At 53.6% G+C, this 23898-nt stretch overlaps 2 protein-coding genes across 2 annotated transcripts in view; both read left to right on the top strand.

Annotated features, from left to right (window-relative positions):
- Nucleotides 1-19947, top strand: part of Bmp8a (bone morphogenetic protein 8a) — a 31307-nt gene extending 11360 nt beyond the window's left edge. Inside the window, exons 2-7 of the mRNA XM_076564988.1 lie at nucleotides 6689-6878; nucleotides 7281-7429; nucleotides 14206-14400; nucleotides 14841-14917; nucleotides 15309-15419; nucleotides 17904-19947. Of these exons, the coding sequence (XP_076421103.1) occupies nucleotides 6689-6878; nucleotides 7281-7429; nucleotides 14206-14400; nucleotides 14841-14917; nucleotides 15309-15419; nucleotides 17904-18053 (872 nt within the window). The 3' untranslated portion in view covers nucleotides 18054-19947. The remainder of the gene's footprint in view (nucleotides 1-6688; nucleotides 6879-7280; nucleotides 7430-14205; nucleotides 14401-14840; nucleotides 14918-15308; nucleotides 15420-17903) is intronic.
- Nucleotides 7477-10046, top strand: LOC143271980 (succinyl-CoA:3-ketoacid coenzyme A transferase 2A, mitochondrial-like). The gene has a single exon (XM_076564987.1). The coding sequence runs from the start codon at nucleotides 8215-8217 to the stop codon at nucleotides 9871-9873; it is 1659 nt and encodes a 552-aa protein (XP_076421102.1). The 5' UTR covers nucleotides 7477-8214; the 3' UTR covers nucleotides 9874-10046.
- Nucleotides 19948-23898: the final 3951 nt, after the last annotated feature.

Raw genomic sequence — 23898 nt, 5'->3', positions numbered from 1 at the left:
CTGTGCCCATGGGGACCTGTGTTTGAATCCCTAACACCCATGTTAAGAGCTGAGCACAGCTGTCTGTGCTGTAACCTCAGCACTGGGAGGTGGAGGCAGGCAGATCCTTGCAGCCTGCTGGCCAGCCAGCCTTGCCGCACTGGGAATCTTGCTGTTCAATGAGACACCCGTTCTTGAAGACAGGACATGGAGAGTGATAGCAGAAGACACCCAATGTCTGCTCCTGCTTCCACATGTGTGCACACAGGCACACACACACCCATACATTCCCATGCATATATCACACATGTGCAACAATTACATATGTGCCTGTATGCATGGTGTATTCATAGTATTTCTATTTTTATCTTTTTTTTAGATAAAGGATTATTATCTACATTGCGCCCCATGCTCTTTCTAAAGTGATATTTCTAGAGAACATGTCTTGACAGATGACAGATTACAGACTACATACTTCAGTGATTTTCCCAGCTGCGTGGCATCCCACTAAGAAGGTGTACTCAGTTCACAGCTTGTCTCCTACTGATGTTTGGATTGTTTCTGGTCAGCTAATGCTGCAATAACCTTGTCCACAGCTCTGTATGTATTTTTGTGACTGTCTGTGGGACACTTTTTTTGAAAGTTGAATTTGGAAGTCAAGACATTTCTAATTTTTCTTGATTATTACTAGATGACCACGTAGGGATGACACATCCTAAGCCAGCAAGGCTGAAGAGGGAAGTCTGGCATCATTCAAAGGAAGTGCTTTTCAACCAGGGTCAGTTTTGCCTCCCTGGGGGCCTTGGACAATATCTTGAGTCAATTCTGGCCATTGCTAATGGGGAGGGGAAGGTGATCCCGCCAAAGACAGTGGACATCCAACACCCTACACTCTACAGGACAGTGCCTGTGACAGACCAGCCCAAACAAGACTGACTCGGGGGAGCTATGGATGAGGAGCACACCCAAACTGAGCAACTCTTGGAGGGTTTTAATCAAGGGACCTCACCACACCTAAAGTAACTCCACTCCAGACTGGGACTGGAGGGCAGAGTCTGAGCTCAGCTGATTGCAAGAGCTCTGTCATCATGAACACGTGGACACAGAAACACAGGTGTATACTCAGGTGTGGGCTAGCTTGTTTCTTGACTCCGGCCACTGAGTCAATGTAAAAATGACACTCCAGCAGTCAAGAGCAACCTGGTACCCAGATCCTGCTTTCCAAACATCCTCCAGCAAAGGAAGCCGAGCTCTCCAGGGAGAGACGGAGCCTACGGCATTTGATGTAGACTATGATGCCGACATATTCTCAACAGAGAAAGAAGGACCCTCGTGTGACAGTGCACACTTGGTCTCAGAATTTCGGAAGACCATGAATTTGAGGCCAGCCTGGGCTACCATAGTGAGACCCTGTGCCAGGAAGGAAGGGAATGGGGGAGGAAGGGAGCAGTGGTATTGGAGTTAGCGTATGGGATTAAATAAACATCCATTAATCCATAATGATGTTAATATAACTAAGAGAAAGGACAACTCTTAATAAGTGAGTAAAGGGGCCGGGCGGTGGTGGCACATGCCTTTAATCCCAGCATTCGGGAGGCAGAGGCAGGTGGATCTCTGTGAGTTCAAGACCAGCCTGGTCTACAGAGTGAGTTCCAGGACAGGCTCCAAAGCTACACAGAGAAACCCTGTTTCAAAAAACCAAAAATAGATAGATAAATAAATAAATAAAAAGGAAGGAAGGAAGGAAACACAATACTTTGCAGATACTGTGGAGTGATGCAGGCAAGATTTACTTGTGGATGCTAAAGTTATCACAAATTTAAGAAGAAACAAGTTATTCACATCCTGGAGCTGGAGAGAAGGCTCGGTAGTTAAGAGTACTTGCTGCTCTTCCAGAGGACTCAGGATTGATTCCCAGCACCTACATGGCAGTTCACAACCATCTGTAAATCCAGTTCCAAGGGATCTGATGCTCTCTTCTGTCCTCCACAGGCACCAGGCACACATGTGGTGTGTGGACATACAAGCAAGCAAAAACCAAACAAACAAACAAAAAACCCACATAACAAGAAAAGCCTGAAAATACCTTCCCCATATTACAAAAGGAAAAATGGTAACATCATAGACGAGGAACTCTGGCAGCCACCAAGGAATCAGTTTCGGTCACAGACACCATGTTGTCTAATCTGATGCCCTGAGGAAGGCGTGGTCACTGGTGCCATTCCCCAAAGGGCATAATCATGGTTCTCACCAGAGCACAGCAAGCTCAGACTGAGCCATGCCACCAGCACCCTTCAAAGGTGCCAAGGTACTGAGAAATAAGGAAAGACTAGCAATTGTGACCGATCAGAGGAGCCCACAGAGAGAAGAGAAGGAAATGCAATGTGGATCCTGGACTACAGCCCGGAACAGAAGGCAGGCATTGGAGAGATAAGCCTGGTTCAGGTGCACTGGTGTTGACCTCATCTTCCTATGATAGTCTTGATGGGGTTCAGACAACATCAGTAGCAGAACTTACAGAAGGAATAAGAGATCTTTGCTGTTCTCATAACCTAAACAGTTAAATTTTTCAGAATAAAGTCAAGAACGTGAAGTGGCCCCACAATACTCCCTGCATTCTCCCCAATCCCACTTCTCCCACACCCCCAAGGGCACACTCTAACTCTGTAGTGCAGGCTGGCCCAGCTCACCCTATAACCCAGGCTAGCTCTGAACTCAGTAGCTTCTTTCCTCTGCCTCTAGACTGCTGTGACTACAGGACAGTATACCATGCTTGTGGGTATGTATATCTAGATAGGTAGATAGATAGATAAACACACATACACACACACACACACACTGAGTGAATGATTGTAATTTTAAAATGTGATAAATAAATTAAGTAATCTTTGTAAATACTACTAGGGAAAACCAATGCAGAAACTGAATGATTATCTTGTGTATGCATGTGTGTGCCTGCATGCATATATGTGCACATTGTTTGTGTAGAAGCTCTCTGGGCAGAAGATGGTATCATATCTATTGGAGCTGGAGTTACAGGCGATTGTGAGCTGACAAGTGAGTGCCGGGAACTGAACCTGGGTCCTCTGCAAGAGCAGTCAATGTGCTTAACCTCTGGGCCATTTTGCCGGCAAAATTGAAGGATTTTATGAAGCTGTCAGAACTGTGAGAAGAAAATACCCTGAACCTTCTCCCACATACCCCCAAGTCACATTCTGGGGACCCCCCTCCATTTATCCATTATTAACTGCACAGGGAGAGATACTTTACTCAGAGACCTCGCTCCAAACATCACCACCTCTTCTGGAGTCGCTTCTGACAATTCCTGGCAAGGCATATCTCACATGGTCAGGATGCAGGACAGTGGCCAGGAAATGGGTAGTGTGTCCCCCAGTCTATCTGAATCTTCCAGGGACCGAGTTTTACCAGCATTACAGCCAGCAACAGGATTTTACTGGAAAAACCCAAGAAACCACATCTTCCAGGCCATGCCCTTTCTCAAATTTGCTCAGTGGACTCTACAAGCTGGGGCTGGAGAGCACAGCAGGCCTTGTATGCATTTCCTCTGGTCACCTGTCTTGCTTTCACTAATTCTAACTCATTGTGCACCACGGCTTTCATCAGCACATGGTGTCAGGCTGCTGTGATGGAAGGGACCCTGCTGAGAGCTAGGATCCCTGGGTTCCGCACCCACATGTATACGAAAGTCCCAATGCTCCACAGTGCTCTTGTCCCAGCTGGAGCATGGTTGAGGGGCTGCCTCTTGGAGTCTCGGCATCTTTGGGAGATTCCAGAGCCTGACTTATGGGAAGGTGAGGGTTGAACATACATGGAAAGGGACATCTTTTCATGGTGCTCTTTTGGCACCGTGTTGAAGGTTCCTGACATAGCAAGGACACAGATCCCAGGGAACTGCCAAAGGTCAGATGGGTGCAAAGGAGGCACCTTGAAACCTTCCGTGTGCCTTCTTCAAGCTCACATTTTCATGACGTGGTTTCTTGTTCATACTTTTGTTTAGAAAAGTAAAATTGAGCGGGGAGTGGTGGCACACGCCTTTAATCCCAACACTCAGGTGGCAGAGACAGGAGGATTTTTGTGAGCTCAAGGACGGCCAGGTCTACATAGCTAGTTCTGGGACAGCCAGGGCTGCATAGAGACCCTGTCTCAAAAAGGAAGGAGGAGGAGGACGAGGAGGAGGAGGAGAAAAAGAGAAAGAGAAAGAGAAAACTGAATGTGTCGTCTCCTGCTCTTCTGTACCTCTGCATTTCAGGCACACCCTTCTGATGGGGCTCTGAAGGCTATCACATGATACATGGGGAAAGTTGAGAAGTTAGAGCTCAGATGGCGAATGCTCACCCCTCAGCTCCTGCACTTCTGTAGCCCTGCATGGAAAGGATCCCTGTGTGCTCACTTCACATAGACACGCTAAACTCATACAGGGGATGACCCTGGGAGCTGCCGCAGCAAACCAGCTACACTTTACAGTGCTGCTCCATGACTAAAGCAGAGACATCTGTTCAAGGAGTCCCACGGGGAGAACAAGGCCCCAGCAAATGCTCTGTGGTGCCCCCCAGCTTTCCAAACCCTAGTAAGCACAGAGGAGCTGCAGATCCACCATTCTGCAAAGAAACGGGGTGCTTCCCTTGAGCCAATTCCAGCAGTGTCTCTTCGGCTAAAAACTTCCCAGATCAGCCTGGTGGTGGTGGGCACGCCTTTAATCCCAGCACTCGAGAGGCAGAGGCAGGTGGATCTCTGTGAGTTTGAGGCCAGCCTGGTCTACAGAGTGAGTTCCAGGACAGCCAGGGCTGTTACACAGAGAAACCCCGTCTCGAAGAAAAAAAAAAATCAAACCAAATAAACAGAAACATTCCCAGATCCACCGCTTGTCTGGTACAACCAAGGCAGAGTTTTCTGTGCTGGAATCCCTGGCTCTTGATTTCACAAACCCATAGCACAGAAGTCTGGAAGTGAGGGCCAGTTCAATCCAAGAGTATTTCAAGACACCCTGTGTAGGCCACACACATCATTAAGGGAGGGTGACCACAGAGCTCTGGGTCAGTCCCGAGAGAAAGCTCCCAGGATGCACGTGTGCCCCACTTTGTTCTGAAAAAGGTGGGGAGGAGATGTGCCTGAGGGACCCTATCTGACCACACCCTGTTCCAGGCAACAGCCTGGACCCACTTTATCCTGTACATCAGGGCCTGAGCACATGGCACAGGTGCCCTGCAGCTCCTGAACCCAAAGAAATTGTCACCAACATTGTGGGTATGTAAGTAGCTAGGTATGGAGGAGGACACGTGAGGATAGATGTTCACAGCAGGAAAAAAAACTAGGCCAAGGTTCAGAACCCACCCTCAATGAGGTCTGCCTACAAGGGAGGGGCCAATGCCCTGTCACATCCTCTCTCTTGACTTTTGGGTGGGCATGGGCTGTGTCCCCATCATCTTTAGATGCTGCGGGACACTGTCCACTCCTTTCTCTCCCTTTCCACCTGCTTCTGCCCAGATGTGCCTGTTCCTTGGCTCTGCCCAGCACATCTGTATTCCATCCATCACTAGACCAGGACTCTTGGGAGAGGACAGGAAGTACTCCTCACATCCACTCATCCTGGTGCTTTTTAAAACCTGGCTTGTGGTCACTGAGCCCAGAGCCACAGAGAGGATTTTTTTTTTTAAAGACTAAAACATATAATTAAAATCTCTGTTGGGTTTTGGGGACAGTGCTGGGCGGCTCCCCACCCCTTCTTTCCGGAAACACAGATTTTTGGCATTTGAAAGTGACAAGCGGCTGAAGTGAGGCTGCCCTAAATATACCATCCTGAGCACATCTGTGCAGCTGGGGCACATATCTTATTCTAAACCCTTGGCCTTTACCATAGGGAGCAAGGTCAGCTTCTAGCCGGGGCTCCTCCTCAGCTGTCACCCTAGACTGCCATCACCTTCACCTCCAGCGGGTCCTGGAGGGAACCTCTCAGACCACATGACTCCCACTGGCACAGCCTTGCTCGCAGACCTGGATTCCAGCCAAACCACTGCTACGCCCAACAGCCATGGTCCACAGACAACTCCCCGCTGTCTAGAGCATGCTTGGCCACCGCCAAGACACCTTCTTGTCCATCTTGTCCATCACTTCAGATGTCACCATTTCCTCTTGCAGTCTGCCTGTCTCCTTCCCTTTATCCCCTGGTTGATGGCACTGGGTGTCCCTCCATTTCCTAAGGTCCTTCAGCGGCCGACTTTGTAATGTGGCCTGCATTCTGCACATCCCTCTCCCAGGACACTGAGGGAAATTCAAACAGAACTGACAGCTCAGCTCAGCTGTCACATCTGAGCTCCCCCACCCCACCCTCTCATCAAGGGCAGGCTCTGGGTGTCCTCTGTCCCACTGAAATTCAGCCAATTATGTCCCTGTAGACAGGCTTTTACCCTGGAACTGTGATAGTGTTCTGCCTTGGGACCAATGTCCATCTTGCCATTGGCTCAGGAGCTCGGAGAGAAGACATTTTGATCCACTGATGGGTCCAGGGACCTGGTGAGCACTTGCTGAGTTTCCCACTACACCGCCTCCTGGGGCCTGGTGTGCTCCCAGAGCAGACCACAAGCCTGTGTGGAGAGCAGGAGCCAACCCCACTCAGGCTGCCCGGGGTCCTACTCTGAGCACAAGCCATCCTGGCTCCCGGTGATCACCTCACTCCCACTTTGTCTTCCAGTGGAGCGAGACCGTACCCTGGACTACCAGGAGCCACACTGGAAGGAATTCCTCTTTGACCTCACCCAGATCCCTGCTGGGGAGGCTGTCACAGCGGCTGAGTTCCGGATATATAAAGAACCCAGCACCCACCCACTCAACACAACTCTCCATGTCAGCATGTTCGAGGTGGTCCAGGAGCACTCCAACAGGTACCTTCACTCTGCCCAGATGCCCACCTCGCCTCATGGTCTCATGGTCTAGGCTCTGGTGGGCCTGTCCAGAGGGGGCATTTCCAAGAAAGGAAAGGGGCACCTCCTAGGGGAGGTGCCAGGAAGTGAGAAAAGGGCTTGGCCTGGAACTCCCTGCCCTGCCACTGTGACTGTGGAGCCCTCGATAGGCCACCGTACTGAGCCACTGAGCCAGTGTCCCCATCAGTAGCACACGGACACAGTAAAATGCCAGGGGTTGGTTATCAGTGGACTGTGGTACCAAAGGAGGCCAGTCCAGAGCCAAGCAGGGAAGCAGCTCTGAAAGAGGACCCCAGGCAGGCACAAGACACAGGCAGCCACGCCGACCTCAGCCCTTGGTTAATTCTTCTTTCATGTCCACAGGGAGTCTGACTTGTTCTTTTTGGATCTTCAGACGCTTCGATCTGGGGACGAAGGCTGGCTGGTGCTGGACATCACAGCAGCCAGTGACCGATGGTTGCTGAACCATAACAAGGACCTGGGACTCCGCCTCTATGTGGAAACTGAGGATGGTGAGGCTCCGGGGCTTAGCAGGAAGCTGCCCCAGGGGCGGGGGGAGGTGGTCCCAGCAGAGGCTGCCAGCCTAGTACACGGAGCCCTCTCACTGGACCATGCTTGGCCTTTCTTGAGGACTCAGTGGGTAGAGTGGCGAGGTCCTGGACAGGGGGAGGCCCCAGGCTCCTGCCTCCAGTCTGAGAGATTCTGCAGTAGGAAGGAGGGGTGGGGGGGCCTGCACCCCAGTTTCTGAGTGCAGAGGCCTGGGCTGTCCCTGCTCTGCGGTGTTGGAACTCAGTACCTGAGCCTCAGTCTCGTGTCTACACAGGTTAATATTCACTGCTTCACTCGCAGGGTTTTCCCGGGACTTTCCTTCTGTCAGCAGTGAGGACAGAAAGGACAGCAGGACAGGAGACTGGCCGGTCCCACGTCCAACAAAAGGCTGGAGGGAAAACTGCAAGGAGAGGGCAGAGAGGTGGCAGGGTCACTCTGAGTTAGGGGAAACTGGCAAAGCGCTTGGAGAGTTTAGAGCGGTTTAAAGCAGTGGGTGACAGATGTGACTGTGGTTTTAAAAGACCAGGCTAACTTCAGCCCCGCCAGTAGGGGATCCTAACCACGCCCCCAGGTGAGTTCTTCTGGGTACCATGGGGCCCCAGAACTCACTGCCAGTTGTCAGCAGCATTTGCAAGGGTTTCCAGTGTCTGTCCAAGGCTCTTGCCAGACAGGCCGGAGGCAGGGATGGCTAAGGGCGTCCTCAGCCAGTGAGACCCATGGCGATCCCAGTCGGTGTCCTCCCTGCTCTATGACGCAGCGCAGAGGCGGCGTGGGGCAGGCTCACAGGGTGCATCTGGCCTTTCCCTCTCTGTCCCGGTCCTGGGAACCGCGTGGCCCGTGGACCATGGCGGCGCTGAGGCTTCTGGCGTGGGCGCTCCCGCGCGGGGTCTCCGCCCGCCGCCTACAGCCCGCGCTGCCCCACCGCCTTGTCCTCCGCTTTGCTAGCGACCGCTGCGGGCGGGTCCGCTTCTACAAGGACCCGGTGAAGGCGTTGGAGGGCGTCAAGGACGGCTCGACCGTCATGCTCGGGGGCTTCGGGCTCTGCGGCATCCCCGAGAACCTGATCGGCGCACTCAAGACCAAGGGCGTGAAGGACCTGAAGATCATCAGCAGCAACGTGGGCGTGGATGACTTCGGCCTGGGCATCCTGCTGGCCTCCAAGCAGGTCAGGCGCGTGGTGTGCTCGTACCTGGGGGAGAACGCTCTGTGCGAGCAGCTGTACCTGGCGGGCCAGGTGGACCTGGAGATGACGCCTCAGGGCACCCTGGCCGAGCGCATCCGCGCAGGTGGCGCCGGCGTGCCCGCCTTCTACACACCTACCGGCTACGGCACGCTGGTGCAGGAAGGGGGCGCCCCCATCCGGTACTCGCCCGACGGCCACCTGGTCACCCTGAGCCAGCCGCGGGAGGTGCGCGAGTTCAAAGGCCGCCACTACCTGCTGGAGCACGCCATCCGCGCGGACTTCGCCCTGGTCAAGGGCTGGAAGGCCGACCGCTCGGGCAACGTGATCTTCCGGGGCAGCGCGCGCAACTTCAACGTGCCTATGTGCAAGGCTGCGGACGTCGCGGTGGTGGAAGTGGAGGAGATCGTGGACGTGGGCTCTTTCGCCCCGGAGGACATCCACATCCCCAACATCTACGTGGACCGAGTGATCAAGGGGCCCAAGTACGAGAAGCGCATCGAGCGCCTGACCACGTGCGACAGCCCGCCCTCGACCATGAACAAGAAACAGGCTGAAGCCAGGACACGCATCATCAAGCGCGCGGCTCTCGAGTTCGAGGACGGCATGTATGCCAATTTGGGCATCGGGATACCTGTCCTGGCCAGCAACTTCATCAGCCCCAAGATGACGGTCTACCTGCACAGTGAAAACGGGATCCTGGGCTTGGGCCCATTCCCCTCGAAAAAAGACGTGGATCCCGACATCATTAACGCGGGCAAGCAGACAGTGACCGTGATTCCCGGGGGCTGTTTCTTCGCCAGCGATGACTCTTTTGCCATGATCCGCGGGGGACACATCCAACTGACTATGCTCGGTGCCATGCAGGTTTCCAAATACGGCGACCTGGCCAACTGGATGGTGCCAGGCAAGAAGGTGAAGGGCATGGGCGGGGCCATGGACTTGGTGTCCAGTGACAAGACCAAAGTGGTGGTCACCATGGAGCACTGCACCAAGACAAAGCAGCCCAAAATCATGGAGAAATGCACCATGCCGCTGACCGGCAAGCGCTGCGTTGACCTCATCATCACCGAGAAGGCTGTGTTTACTGTGGACCGGAAAAAGGGGCTGACGCTGACGGAGCTGTGGGAGGGCTCGTCCGTGGACGACGTCAAGGCCACCACAGCCTGCCCCTTTAGGGTGTCCCCCAACCTCAAGCCCATGGAGCAGATCAAACCTGATGCTTGAGGAGCCCTGACCGCCCCCCACCCCCTCTCCAGGGCTGATTGCGAAGGAGTTAGCGACCACAGGGGACATGCTGAGCAGCACCTGGCCAGTGTGCCACCGGCTTCTCGGGCTTCCTGATGCCAGATGGTATCTTCTCAAGAGCCGAGTGATTTTAATTAAAATTCCTAAGCTGAGCCTGTGTGTCCTGTGCCTAACTAAAGCCCTCCGCTACAACCATGGAGAAGACTGGTCCCCGTCCCTCACTTTCTGTGACCGTCACATACAAGGCTCCATCCAGAGTGTCCCCTGACAGGTCTCAACACCAATGCTGCTCCTCATAACTGAATCATGAAACGTAGAGAAAAGCATAAAGGCGGGAGGAAATCCAGAGTTCACCCAGTGCCACTTTACTGCTGCGGCGGAACGCAGATCTGCCACTCTGTGAGCAGGACCAACACTCTGGCTTCTCTTCCTGGGCCTTGTTTCTGCTCCTAATTTTGTTTCCCTGAATCTGCCCGCTCCCGACTTCCTCCTGGGAGCTGCTTAGGTGTCCACAGAAGAGAGGCAAGGCCTGTGTCCTGTGGGATGAAACTGAGGGAAGATGGTTGGTGCTGGTATTCCACCTGAAAAACCACTGTACATAAACAGTCCCAGTGTGTGTCGGAAGAGGCCTGGTCTTAGCACAAGTGGAGTCTAGAATGTAACCAGTGTCACGGATGAGTTCTTACCTAGTAAACTGCAGCGTCTCCTGGTGCCCATACCACACTGACATTCTGTTCCGGAAGTCCAGCAGGCCTCCCCTCCTAACCCCAATGTGGCAGCTCTGGGGTGTCTCATTCTGAATTTGTAATCTCACAAGGGAAGTGAAGAAAGTTATAGAGGGTGTGTGTGTGTGTGTGTGTGTGTGTGTGTGTGTGTGTGTGTGTGTGTGTGTGTGTGCACGCCCTGAGATAGCATGCCTCCAGACATGCTTTTCTGTCCAGAGCTGGGAAGCCTGGTGGCCTTCTCCCAGAGGGGTCCTAGCTGATGATGGGGTCAAGGAGCAGAGCTGTAGGAAAGATGCGCTCTGCTTTGGGCAGTGAGCAGCTTCTCCAGGCCTATCAGATCTAGAACTCTGAGAAGAGCAGCATCCGTCCCTCTGGGCTTCTGCTCCAGCTCACTCGGTCTCTGCCTTGTGCTGGGCAGGGTGGGATTGCTTGGCTCTGTAGCTGCTTGCTCCAGGCCTTGAACAGTTGATGCCGTCTCTGGTCTTAGTTTGTGTGCCTGTAAAACGGGAACCTTGACTTAGCTGCATCCATGGGTTCTCGGTCCAGCTCCCCTTGCCTTGAGAGCCTCCAGAGGTCCCTAGCACACTAGCAGGCTAGCTTTGAGGAGTTCAGCCAAGGCCTGCTCTGTCCAGCCGAGCCTGGAAGACCAGTGACATCAAGGGAAAACAGTGTGCCTGAGCCTGGAACACTAATGCCCTCTGGGTTCCAAAGAAGCCGGGCTCTGGGACTCCACGGTAAGTAGCAGGGACACCGGGCCTGTCCTGGGTCCCAGCCTGCCCCTTGTGTCATTCATAGGGCCCGACACTGCGGCTCTCATCACCCTTCCCGCTCACAGCTGCTCCATCCTCCCGTGCGTGGCCCTGGGGCCTTCCCTGTCTTTCCCCCTCTGTGCCTGAGGATCTGCCTCCTCACAGCACCTGCTTCCCAACGTCTTCATTCGGGGCCCCATCCTTCCTGCCTGCCCTCATCTGAGTCTCTTCTCAGGGCCAGCCTGCAGCCCCACAGCTCTCAGCCTCCGTCCTGGGATGGGGTCTCACGAGCCTAGCACATTTGTTAGTGGCAGGTGAAGTCAGGTCAAAGGCTGTAATGAGGAGTTTTCTTTCAAGTGCCTGGTGGACATCTGTGGGAGTCCAGCTGCTTGAAGGGCTGACCTTTGAGTGGACTGTCCACCACAGGCAGGCAGTGGCCTTGACTCCATGTGTAATGAAGGGCCTGGTAAGAGTGCAAGTGGAGCAAAGAGACCTGAGTGTGCACGTGAGTGTGCTCTGTTTCGTTACAGTTTTGTGTGGGGATTATAGCTAAGGCTTCGGCTTACTAGACAGGCGCTCTGCTACTGAGCTGAGGCCTCACCTCAGCCCTTCAGGTTCTTTTACATTTCTTCCAGCACTGGGTGGAACCTGGGACATGGAGCCATACTAGTGTCTGAGCCACATTCGTGTCTGAGGTTTTATATATGCACATAATGCATGTACATGTGTGCACACATCGGTGCTTGTAACATGTCAGCTGAACATCAGCACTGTGTGTAACGATCTATAACGTGAGCATTGTTGGGCTTTGGTGACAGGAATCTCACACAGACACAAAGAGAAAGGGTTCTGAGTCCTGTCCTGACTCCAGAAAGGAACCTGACTGCCGGGTGGGAGGTGAGCCCTCCCAAAGCCAGCTGCTGCGTGTGCCTGGTTATTGTGGAGAACTATTCTAACAATGGGGAAGGTTTGCAGTGCTAAGGACTGCTACCACTTAAACCAACAGAATGGAAGAAGCCCAGATATGAAATGGGAGCTCTGGAGTTATGGAGGGAATTAATGGTTACTCTTCCTTCTTGAAAGTTTTTTACCCCTTTGTGGTTATTATACTGTTTACCCATTTTTATTTGGTTTGATTTGGTTTGTATTTTTAATTTTTAGTTGTTTGTAAGGTTGGTTGATTTTTTTTTCCTTTGAGACAGCCTTGGTGGGTCTGGAACTTACCTATGTAGACCAGGCTAGCCTCAAATTCATAGAAATCTGCCTGCTTCTGCTTCCCGAGTGCTGGAATGAAATGCATATACCACCCTGCTGAACCTTATTTGTTTTTTGAAACAGGCTTTTATATGACAGCCTTTGACTGACCTCCATCTCAATATGTAGAGTGGAATGACCTTGAATTCCTCATCGGCCTGATCTCTGCCTGAATGCCGGGATGCAGGAGCTTAACACACTACTTGTGTAGTAGAAAGGGCAGGGCGGGACTGAAGAGTTGGCTCAGGGGTTAAGAGCACTTGTTGCTGTTCCAGAGGACCTGGGTTCAATTCCCAGTACCCACATGATGGCCCACAACCATCTGTAACTCAAGTCACAGGGGGATCTAATCCCCTGCATGCATGTGGTTCACAGACATACATGTAGGCAAAACAACCATACACATAAAATAAAAAAGAAAGGGCAGGGGCCACTGACGGGGCCACCACCAAAGCCGGAGCTGGTGGAGGAGGCTTTGCTCTCCCGGGTTGACTGTGCTGTAGAGGCATCTGCAGTCCTTAATGGATCAGGGGATCCCCCACCCTTTATAGGGTCCTGTAGCTGGAGTTTTCGCCAGTCCTGCCTGGCCCCCGGTCAGGACAAATCTCTCTCACCCGCCAGTCCTGCAGCTGCTCAGACCCAACCGAGTAAGCACACAGAGACTTATATTGCTTACAAACTGTATGGCCGTGGCAGGCTTCTTGTTATCTACTTCTTATATCTTAAATCAACCCATATCTATTAGTCTATAAGTTGCCACGTGGCTCGTGGCTTACCGGTACCTTACATCTCGCTTTTCATGGTGGCGGCTGGCAGCGTCTCTCTGTCTCAGCCTTCCACTTCCCAGGATTCTCCTCTCTGCCTGTTCTGTCTATACTTCCTGCCTGGCTACTGGCCAATCATTTTATTTACACAGAGTGTTATCCACTCTTCCTGTGGACAAGCTCCGGGCTGTCTCTCGGCCGCCTCTTCCTTTCTTTAAAGCCATAGGCTGCCCTGGTGAACACACACTTGGCACTGGAATGAGCCTGATGTGAACTGAACCCTGGACTTTGTTCTGACCTCTGACCCTGCTCAGCCTGAGGCCTTGGTAGTGGGCATCAGTGGGCATCAGGGCAGTGAATGCCCTGCCCTTGGATATTCAAGCTTGTCGTGCTGGGAGAGTAAGCCCCAGCAATGTCCTTGCAGAGGCTGCCATGAGCTGGTGTGTCATGAACCACACACTCTAGTCCCCAGAAAGTGCAGGATGAAGATGGGACCTGGGTGTTAGATCACCAGACCAAGGAAGTCTGGGTCCTGAGCATCCCCAGCAATGGACTCTAAGTGACTGTGACTTGGGTTATAGTGAGGACCGACTGAGGACATTAATGGGGGGAACCCTGACACCTGTCAAATGTTTCCATCTGTCAGGTTCTCCCCAGCAGGAATGCCTGTGGCTACTGAGGTCCCTGTCCCTGTCACCTCAGACCTGCTGGCCAGAGTGCTTGGGTTGGTCCCCAGATGAGGAAACTGAGGGTCACAGGTGCCACACCACCCCCCACAAGTCAGTCAGTCTGTCTCGTGTATCTGTCTCTGTCTCCCAGGGCACAGCATGGATCCTGGCCTGGCCGGTCTGCTGGGACAACAAGCACCACAATCCAGACAGCCTTTCCTGGTCACCTTCTTCAGGGCCAGCCCGAGTCCTGTGCGAGCCCCGCGGGCAGCGAGGCCACTGAAGAGGAGGCAGCCAAAGAAAACGAATGAGCTTCCACATCCCAACAAACTCCCGGGGATCTTTGGTGAGGGGGTTGAGCTTCCCTCATCTGAGGAAAGTGGTGGCCTGCCAATGAAGCTCATTGGTGTGCCTGTCAGGGAGGGTTGGCTGTGCCTGTCAGGGAAGGTGGGCTGTGCCCGTCAGGGAGGGTGGGCTGTGCCCGTCAGGGAGGGTGGGCTGTGCCCGGGAGGGAGGGTGGGCTGCAATCAAGAGTCTGCAGATGAAAGCAGAAGCCGAGTGTGCCCAGAGCACAGCCACACCCTGTGGTGACAGGGAGCCACCGAGGACTGTGGAGCTGGGTCATGGCATGTGCAGGGATCCAGAAGTGGAACTTGTGATCCCAATGGTTCAGTTTCCTGTTGTCCTTCATTTGTAAATGTGTCTGCCATGCCCCACTACGGGAGTACCATGGCAACTCTGTAGAGCAGGATCCCTGAGTAGACCTTGCACCTTTCTGTCCTGCAGATGGTCATGGCGCCCGAGGCAAAGATGTTTGCCGCAGGCACGAGCTCTACGTCAGCTTCCGGGACCTCGGCTGGCTGGTAATTTCTGCCTCTCCTCTCTGAATGCCACCTGCAGAGCCTGGGGTCTCCAGGGTGGAGGTGGAACTACTACTGTGCCTTTAGTTGTGCATAAAAGCCGTGAAAACGGAGGCAACCTGAGCCCTCTGCCCAGTAAACTGTCAGCACAACAGGGAAACTGAGGCAGGGCCTTTGGGCTCTTCCTGCCACAGCTGCTGCAGGAGGCATGGGGGCAGCTGTGGAGGAGACAGCAGAGGAGGGTGAGGTGTGGAGGACAGAGCTGGGGTCCAGCCCTGCCTGCTGAGGGTCACTGAGGGGGATGAGGGTTCACAGGCTCAGGTCATCCTGTGGCAGGACCTATGATGATGGTCAATGGAAGGACACTGATGTGACTCACCTTTCCCACCCACAGGACTGGGTCATCGCCCCCCAGGGCTACTCAGCCTATTACTGTGAGGGGGAGTGTGCCTTCCCACTGGACTCGTGTATGAATGCCACCAACCATGCCATCTTACAGTCCTTGGTGAGTACCACAGTGGCCAGCTGGGACATAGGGGGGCAGGGGCAGGGTGGGCCAGGGCAGGTGGTTGTAAGAATGGCAGCAAAGAGGGACTTTCTGCAGACTCAGCTACAGAGTTTGATTCTGGAACCTCAGTAAGAGTTGATGCTCCCATGAGCATCTGTGCGCAGACACTTGAGCATACATGCACTGCACATGCCCAAGTGGGAGCCTGTGAACCTGTGTGGGGCCCACATTGACCTACCACAGCCCCTGTGGTCACGCTGGGGTAAAGCAAGAAATCCACAGGAGTCTGCTTAAGGAGTATTAGGGAATTTATTAGGATATAAATTGAGGAAATACACTCACGAATACAGAACCGAGTAGACAGCTGAAGTCATCCTCTGATCTGACCAGGAGTGAATCTACCCAGCCGTTCCATCACACCAGGAAGCAGGAAGCAGGGAGATGGGCCCTTGTGACCCCCTCTCCCTTTCCTTTTAAGAGGTCACATACAAAGGCAAGAAGCACACCTCTTCAGGCCAGATAGCCCAAGGTCATGGGCGGAGCAAATACCACTACACTGGGCACACATACAACAGATGGGCACCCATGGCACCTGCGTGACCTCAGTGCACAGGTCCCCAGTGGACAGGGTGGTGTACCCTCTCTGGTGTGCTCATCCATCCTGCCTCGCCTGTGGATCTCCCCTTGGGCTCTCTGCTCTTCTGGGCCTTGGCTCGTTCCTGATGCCTTTCCCTCATATATCCAGGCTGGAGTCAGGCTCAGTATGTAACCAAGGATGACTTTGAACTTCTGCTGCCCCTGCCTCCAGTCCCGGGTGCCGGGATTATATATGTGTGGTGTTATGCCTAGTTTATATGATGAGGGTCAAACCCACGGCTTCCTGCATGCTAAACAGGCACACAGCCAACTGAGATCTGTCCAGAGCCCTGCCCCTGCCCGCTGGTTGTTGACCCCATTTCTTTTCTGACTCTTCCTCCAGCGGGTGGCACTGGTAGCCTTAGATTCTGGGCCATCCTCAGCGGTGGGAGCACGTTCTAGCAGGACTACACCGCAGCCTGTATTGACAGGCGTTTGTACTTGCTGACTCTGATGTCAAGACCTTATTCTGGAATGGTTTCCTTGGAATCCTGGTGTCCCACGGTTTTGTGTTTATCTGGCAAGAGACTATGCCAAGGGATGCCCTGGAGTGAGCATCACGGATTAAAGAGAGCTGTTTGAGCTGACCCTGAGGCATCCTTTCACCATGGCCACCGCATTTGCTGGAGCCTGAGAGGAGCCGCCCAGGGTGACAGTGAGACATGCAGTCAGTAGTGCCCTGGTGGGGCGGGTAGCCCTGCTCCTCCCAGGCCTTGTTCCCTCCCCCACTTTGCTCTGGCCTCTGTTTCCCCCGTTGACATTGGCTTGGCTACTAAGTGTTCATGACCTGCCCAGTGGCAGACAGGACAATCTCTGTCCCCTGGGGAGGCTGGAGTGAGAACACAAGCAAAGCCACAGGGAGCGAGAGGGGGACCATGGGTTCCAGGTTAACGGGGCTCATTGCTGGCGGAGGGAACCTGGTGTGGGCTTCCGCATCAGGAGCATCCGGGGCAGCAACAGAAAGAGGAAAGTCAAGCTCGGCTGTGTGGTGGTGTAATCCTAGGACTCAGGAGGCAGAGGCAGGTGGATCTCTGTGAGTTCGAGGCCAATCAGGTCTACATAGCAAGTTCCAGGACAGCCAGCACTACACAGTAAGACCCTGTCTCAAAAAAGAAGAGAGAGAGAGAGAGAGAGAGAGAAAGAGAGAGAGAGCTATATGGATGAACACCTGTCTCAAAGCTAGTGGCACTGTCAGCCAGCCAATGGGAACCCCATGCAGGCTCTATGTATCACCTACAAAGACAGCCTTGCCTCAGAAGTTCTGAGGCTGGGTCACATCAAGTGGGACAGAATTCTAGAACTTCTGCATTGGTCCCATGAGAGTTTCTAACTCAGTTTGCAGAGTCTCTCTCTCTCTCTCTCTCTCTCTCTCTCTCTCTCTCTCTCTCTCTCTCTCTCTCACACACACACACACACACACACACACACACACACACACACACACACACACACACAGCTCTACATCTGTTGGGGATGTAGTAAAGTGCAGAGAAGTTATGGGGCAGTGAGGTTCCAGAAGAGGGCACACACCCCTGGGTACCCAGTGCTGGGGACAAGCCAAGTTGTCTTCTGTGTCTGGGCAGAAGCGAATGTGACCGTGGGCCAGGGGCTGAGAGTGCCAACGGGTTTGTGAATCAGTCCCTCCAAGCCTGGTGCCTGGGCTGTGCTCTGAGGTCAGTGGGCAGGGCACACGCACAGGGAAGGGACTGCTCTAGCCAAGGGTGGAGAATGAGCTTTGCCTGGTCAGAGGGGCTGAGACCTGGAAAGGAAGCAAGGGAGAGCGGGGCTTTGCTGGGCAGGCCTTTATGCTCTTGCCTGCGTCCCCTCTCCCTCCCTCCCTGTCAGGTGCACCTGATGAAGCCAGACGTCGTCCCCAAGGCGTGCTGCGCGCCCACCAAACTGAGTGCCACCTCTGTGCTCTATTACGACAGCAGCAACAACGTCATCCTGCGCAAGCACCGCAACATGGTGGTCAAGGCCTGTGGCTGCCACTGAGGCCCTGCTCAGCCCCCTGCTTCTGCTACCTTACCCGGCTGGTGTGGTCAGGCTCCTTTCCAGAGGCAGGAAGCCCTCATATGCCATCGTAGCTCAGACAGGGGCAGCAGGAGGCCCTTACTTCCCCTGGCCACTTCCTGCTAAAATTTTGGTCCTTTCCCAGCTCCTCTATCCCCTTCTTGGGGTTTGTGGCCTATGGCCCTCCCTCTCCCGGTCCCCCTACCCCAAGCACAGACTGAATGCACACGGCATCCCAGAGCTGTGCTGACTGAGGGTCTGGGGTCAGCACTGAAGACCTACGTGAGAGGAAGACTGCTCCTCGGCCATCCCCAGCCCAGAATGGCCGATTCCGGATGGTCTGAGGTGGCCCTGGAGTCTGAAACTGGCTGATCTGGGCTCCGCACCATTCCCTGTGGCAGTGGGGGCGTGTCTGGGTATAACAGAAGCACACTTAGACCAAGGCAGAGTTAGCTTGTTAGAAAAAGAGCAGGCAGAGGCAGGCGTGGTAACGCAGGCCATTAATGCCAGCTCTGGAGAGACAGGGAGATCTCTGTGAGTTCAAGGCCACACAGGGAGACCCTTTCTGAAAAAGAAAAGAAAAGGAACCATCTGGCTGGGCTTCATGGCTTTCAGTAAAAGTGAGAGGGACATTTCAAGACACGTGTCCTGGGCCTGCCCTTCTGCCTAGAAGCAAAGGACCCTGGGAACTTGCGGTTCCCTCTCCTACCGCTGCCATGCTGACCAGTTTGGGAATGGGCACCGTGACAAAGTTTGTAAACTCTGAACACAGCTGAAGTGGCTGCCCCAGCCTGGCTCACAGTCCATGCCCCTGCTTCTTCTCCTAGCTGATGGCCTGCATCAGTGATCTCCCTCCGAGCGTCTCGCGCTGCCCCTGGACAGGCCCCCCACATCCTCAACACAGACCTGCAGATGGCCACCAGCAGCTCCTGAGAGGAAAGGACTTGGCTTTCCTTTTCCTCCAGGAAGACCCGTCCATTCCACCCAGGGCACAGTAACTAGACAGCCCTCCAGCCAGGCGTGGGGCAAAGGGGAGGCGTGTCAGCCTTTGCTTGTGTCTGGGAACTAAGAACAGGTTGGTCACCAAGCTGGCGTCACCCTGGGGGCCCAGCAGCCCCATCCTGTTTCTGGGACCTGTGAGTCAAAGAAAAGGCCCCTGTCCCAGGGGACTGACAGGTGGTAATTAGGCAGAGTTGGGTGGGGAGGCTCAGAAACCACTGTTGCCCCTGGAGCAGCCGCTGGGAGCTGGAGTGTTATTTGATTTCTGACTTGCTAAAGCCTGTAATTTACCTGCGGGAACAGAGTCCAGCTGCCCAAACTGTGTCATTAAGAGCAGGTCCTGGGCCCATCCCCATCTAGAGACACACCCAGCGGAGGTGGACCCACCCAGGTGCCCAGGGATGCACTCCATGGAGTTCACACTGCACCCCTGAACGGGCCTCCCTCCCGGAGGGTGGGACCAGCGGCCAGAAGGAGGCTGGAGGCATGAGACTGGGGCCATGCTGCGGGACAGCAGCCTCTCCCTCCCTTTCGACATGGGAGGGTTTCCTGTGTGAAACCCAGGCCAGAGGAGGGGACCCTTCCATGTATACAAAGAATGAGCCCAGAAGATGTGCAAGATGGTAACTTCCCCAAGAGCTTCAACTGGCTGATCTTCCAGAGGACCAGGATTCAATTCCCAGCACCCACAGGGCAGCTTACAGTGGTCCTGTAACTCCAGGTTCAGAGGATCCAATGCCCTCTTCTGACTTCCAATGGCTCCTGCACACATGTGGTGCACAGACATACATGCAGGCCAAACACTCATGTACATAAGAATAAAAGTAAATAAATCTTTAAAAAACAAAACAAAAAATAAATTAATTAAATAAATAAAAGCTTCGGGGCTCCGAACAAAGGCTGGCTGGGATTGCACAAGGCCTTAGCCTGAATGTCAGGACACTGACTTGCTTAGTGTCTGGACAAACGCATCTGTAACACGAAGCTGGCTTTCTGTTATTGTAACAAAATGCCCGAGACAATCAGTTTGAAGCAGGAAAAGGTTTCTCTTGACTCACAGCTTCAGCGGTCTGTGGTTAGCTGGCCCCACCGCTCTTGGCTGGTGGGGAGGCAACACATTGTGGCAAAGAGCAGGGCGGGACGAAGCCACTCATCTCACGGTGGACAGGAAGCTGAAGAAAGGAAAAAGTAGATTGAGTCCCAGACGCTCCTTCAATGACACATGCCCCGTGACCAGAAAAACCTCCTCCTTAGACACAGCTGCCTCCAGTTCCTGAGCCTGGGACTAAGCCTCGGGTCCCCAGGCTGTTGGGGATATCCCAGATCTAAATTGGAGCAGTTTTTGGGTTTTTGTTTTTGTTTTTTTCATTCCATAGGTTCTTCCCGCCAGGGGACCTGTCTGCTTCCTTGGCCATTTCCTCTCAAAGGCTTGGCCATGGGACTCACAACCCTATCCGGCAAACCTCCCTGCACCAAGTAGGAGGTAGAGCCATCAATGTTTAGCTCGTCAGTGCCAGCATTAGCCTGGCTTGGTCAGGAGCACCCGTGTTTGTGAAATGAATGTTTGGAAGATGCCACCTCTGTACTGTCACAATGCAGAGCAGGAGCATGGGGCCACTGTGTGACTTCGTCCCACAGCAAAGTAAACCGCCTGGCGATCACAGCCTCCCAGTGCCCCGACATCTGACACCATCAGCCAACCAGGCAGTCGTGGATGGCACCAAATGGAAAGAACTTAGAGAAGAGAGAGACAAAGCACCTGGGACATCAGCATTGTCACCAAGACCATCTGGTTTAATGGTGATCTCTGACCACCCAGGTCACACGTTAGAAGCAAAATAGGCCTTCACTGAAGGCCCCTAGGGGCAAAAATAAGACAACACCACGGGACACAAATGCAGGGCCGCTTGTGTGGGGGACAGACCCTCATGACATCGTCACGGCTGCAGCCCAGCACATCTGGATGCCGGCTGGGTGCAGTGCTGTGCCCGTGTCCAGATGCAGAAAAGTAGGAGGTGCACTGTGGAGAAACCCCCTCCAGTTTACAGGAGGAGAGGCAGAGGGCTCAGGTTTGGAGTGGAGCAGACAGAGCTGCCATCAAGCCCTGACCCTGGCTCTGTGACCATGACCCCTGCCCAGGCCTCAGTGCTAACTCAGGCCCTTTGGGTGCTGGGTTAGACCTGCCCTTGTGAGCCCCCTCACCCAAGGCTCAGATGTGCTCAGAGCCCTCAGCACCGGCCACTTGCGGAGGTGTGTGTAGTCTCTCTCTCTCTCTCTCTCTCTCTCTCTCTCTCTCTCTCTCTCTCTCTCTCTCCTCTCTCTCTCTCTCTGTCTCTCTCTCTCTCTCTCTCCTCCCTCTCTCCCTCCCTCCCTCCTTACTCTCTCACTCGGTTTTTTGAGACAGGATTTCTCTGTGTAGCCCTGGCTGTTCCGGAACTCACTCTGTAACCCAGGCTGGTCTCAAACTCACAGAGATCTGCCTGCCTCTGCCTCCTGGATTAAAGGTGTGTGCCTCCACCGCCCAACTGATAGTATCTCATTTTAAATGGACTTGGCAGTTCGGCCCAGGCCAGCCTGCCTAGCAATGCCATCTTCTCCCAGAATGTACCCCTGCTGCTGTATTGAACAACAAATACAAATATAAACTCTGTGAGTTCGAGGCCAGCCTGGGTTACAGAGTAAGTTCCAGGATAGCCAGGGCTACATGGCTTTGTTATACTTACCCCAGACCATCTCCGAGTGAGATGTGAGAAGGGCCAAGCTGTAGCACTAGGGTTCCTAGGGAGGAGACATGATAGGTGTGGCCCTAACCTGTGGCGCCAACTCTGTCCTCGTGGGCGAAGTCTTTCTTCTTACTGGGGGGGGGGGAGCTCATTTAAAAAAATTCTTCCCAGCCAGGCAGCAGTGGCACACGCCTTTAATCCCAGAACTTGGGAGGCAGAGGCAGGCGGATCTCTGAGTTGGAGGCCAGCCTGGTCTACAGAGCAAGTTATAGTACAGTCAAGGCCTTGACACAGAGAAACTCTGTCTCAAAAAAAAAAAAAATCTTCTTTATGTAGGAAACTCACATATATACTGGGGAATGTTTTTTAAATTAATTTTAAATTTAAAACTTAAAGAATAGACTATAAGTTCCGTAATTCCACCGTCTAGCTAACCAGGTTAATAGTCCTGGTTTCTTCTTGGAGCCTGGGTATACATGTCCTCACCGGCTATGTGGGTAACTTAGAAAGTTATAGTTGTACTGTACACTGCTGGTAAACCTATTCAGTATATAATGGACTTTAAAATTTTGTGCTAGTAAATATTTTTGAAGACAAATTTGAACAGTAGTCTGTCTATGCCTTGATTTCTGCCTCCTCTCCACAGGACAGGCTCCTCAGCAGGCAGCGGGTGCCTCATTGAGCATGGTCTCAAGACTGGCCCACAGCCAGGCAGTGGTGGCCCACGCCTTTAATCCCAGCACTCTGGAGGCAGAGGCAGGAGGACCTCTGTGAGTTTGAGGCCAGCCTGGTCTACAGAGTAAGTTCCAGGACAGCCAAGGCTACATACACAGAGAAGAGAAACTCCATCTCAAAAAAAAAAAAAAAAAAAAAAAAAAAAAAAAAAAAAAAAAAAAAAAAAGACCAAACAAAACAAAACCAAAAGCCAGGTCCTGCTGGGCTCTAAATCAATGAACATGGCCCACGTCAACCTAATGTGTGAAAGCCCAGTGCACCAACCTGGGCTGCTCAGGAGCGACCAAGGCCAGGGCAGCAGGCTTCTCTCCTCCCCTCCAGGTCTACCCTGGGACCCCAGATGAGAACACATCCAGAGAGCAACAGCCCCACCCACAGGCTCTTGATTTCAAAACAGACACTGGATCAGGTGGCCGCGGGTGGGGACGAGGTTCCCTGGTAACTGGTGGGGCTCAGCCTGTCCACACGAGATGCCACAGGGCATGGCGAGAAGGGAGCAAGGCCAGCCTCCTGCAGGCTGCCGTTTCCGGGCGGGACTCAGAGGGGTGGCGGAGGAACAATTCTGGCTTGTGTATGTTTGACGGTTCCGAAGGGGACGTGCATATCCCAATGGGAGAAACATTCTGTCGTGGCGTCAGGGGGTGAATGAGGAGAGGACACGTTGTGAGACTGACCAGAGACAGCCGTTAGCTACAGCACCAGTATGTGCGAGCAGAAACCGGCCTGGCCAACCTGGTCCCCTGTCTGGCCAGCAGGGAAACAGAGAAGCATTTCTCCCAGTTTTGATTTCAACCTTCCAGCACTGAGCACGTAGGGGAGGGGTCTCCCCAAAGTCTCGGCCTCAGGAAGGTTAGGTCTGTCCCAGCTGCCACCTCGGGGACCTAGCTGGAGGTCACTACAAAACCCAGGGGTTATCAAAAACAAATGACAAACACTGCTCAGGAGCCACAGATGGCCAAGCCAGGTTGTGGCAGGCCACGCCTGGGAAAGCCGATGGCTAGGCACAGCTGCCCGTGGTAAGGAGGGGCGCTCTTGTATTGGCTCCAGGCCCCAGCTACCCCTGGGAAAGTGCCCAGAGCGTGACGGGCCAGGCTGTACTTTGCAGGAACTGTTCCTGAGGAAGCCAAAGGGTTCAGGCCCACGCCAGCTTGCTTCACAGGACACCCCCAGTACCAGCGTTCACGAGGCTACCTTCTCCTTCCCGAACTCAGGGTCAAAAGCAGAGACTAGAGAGCACCTGTGCCAGGCAGCTGTGACCACCTGCTTTGGCTTCTTATGTTTGTGGCTCTGGGCCTTGACGGCAGAGCAGAAAAATCAGGAATCAAAGAGAAGGAAAGTGTGAGGGCCTGAAAACCTCAGGGATCCTCATC

Source organism: Peromyscus maniculatus, chromosome 2 (assembly GCF_049852395.1).
Source record: "Peromyscus maniculatus bairdii isolate BWxNUB_F1_BW_parent chromosome 2, HU_Pman_BW_mat_3.1, whole genome shotgun sequence".
In the NCBI taxonomy this organism is placed as follows: Eukaryota; Metazoa; Chordata; class Mammalia; order Rodentia; family Cricetidae; genus Peromyscus; species Peromyscus maniculatus.
This window is presented reverse-complemented; position numbering and strand designations above follow the sequence as displayed.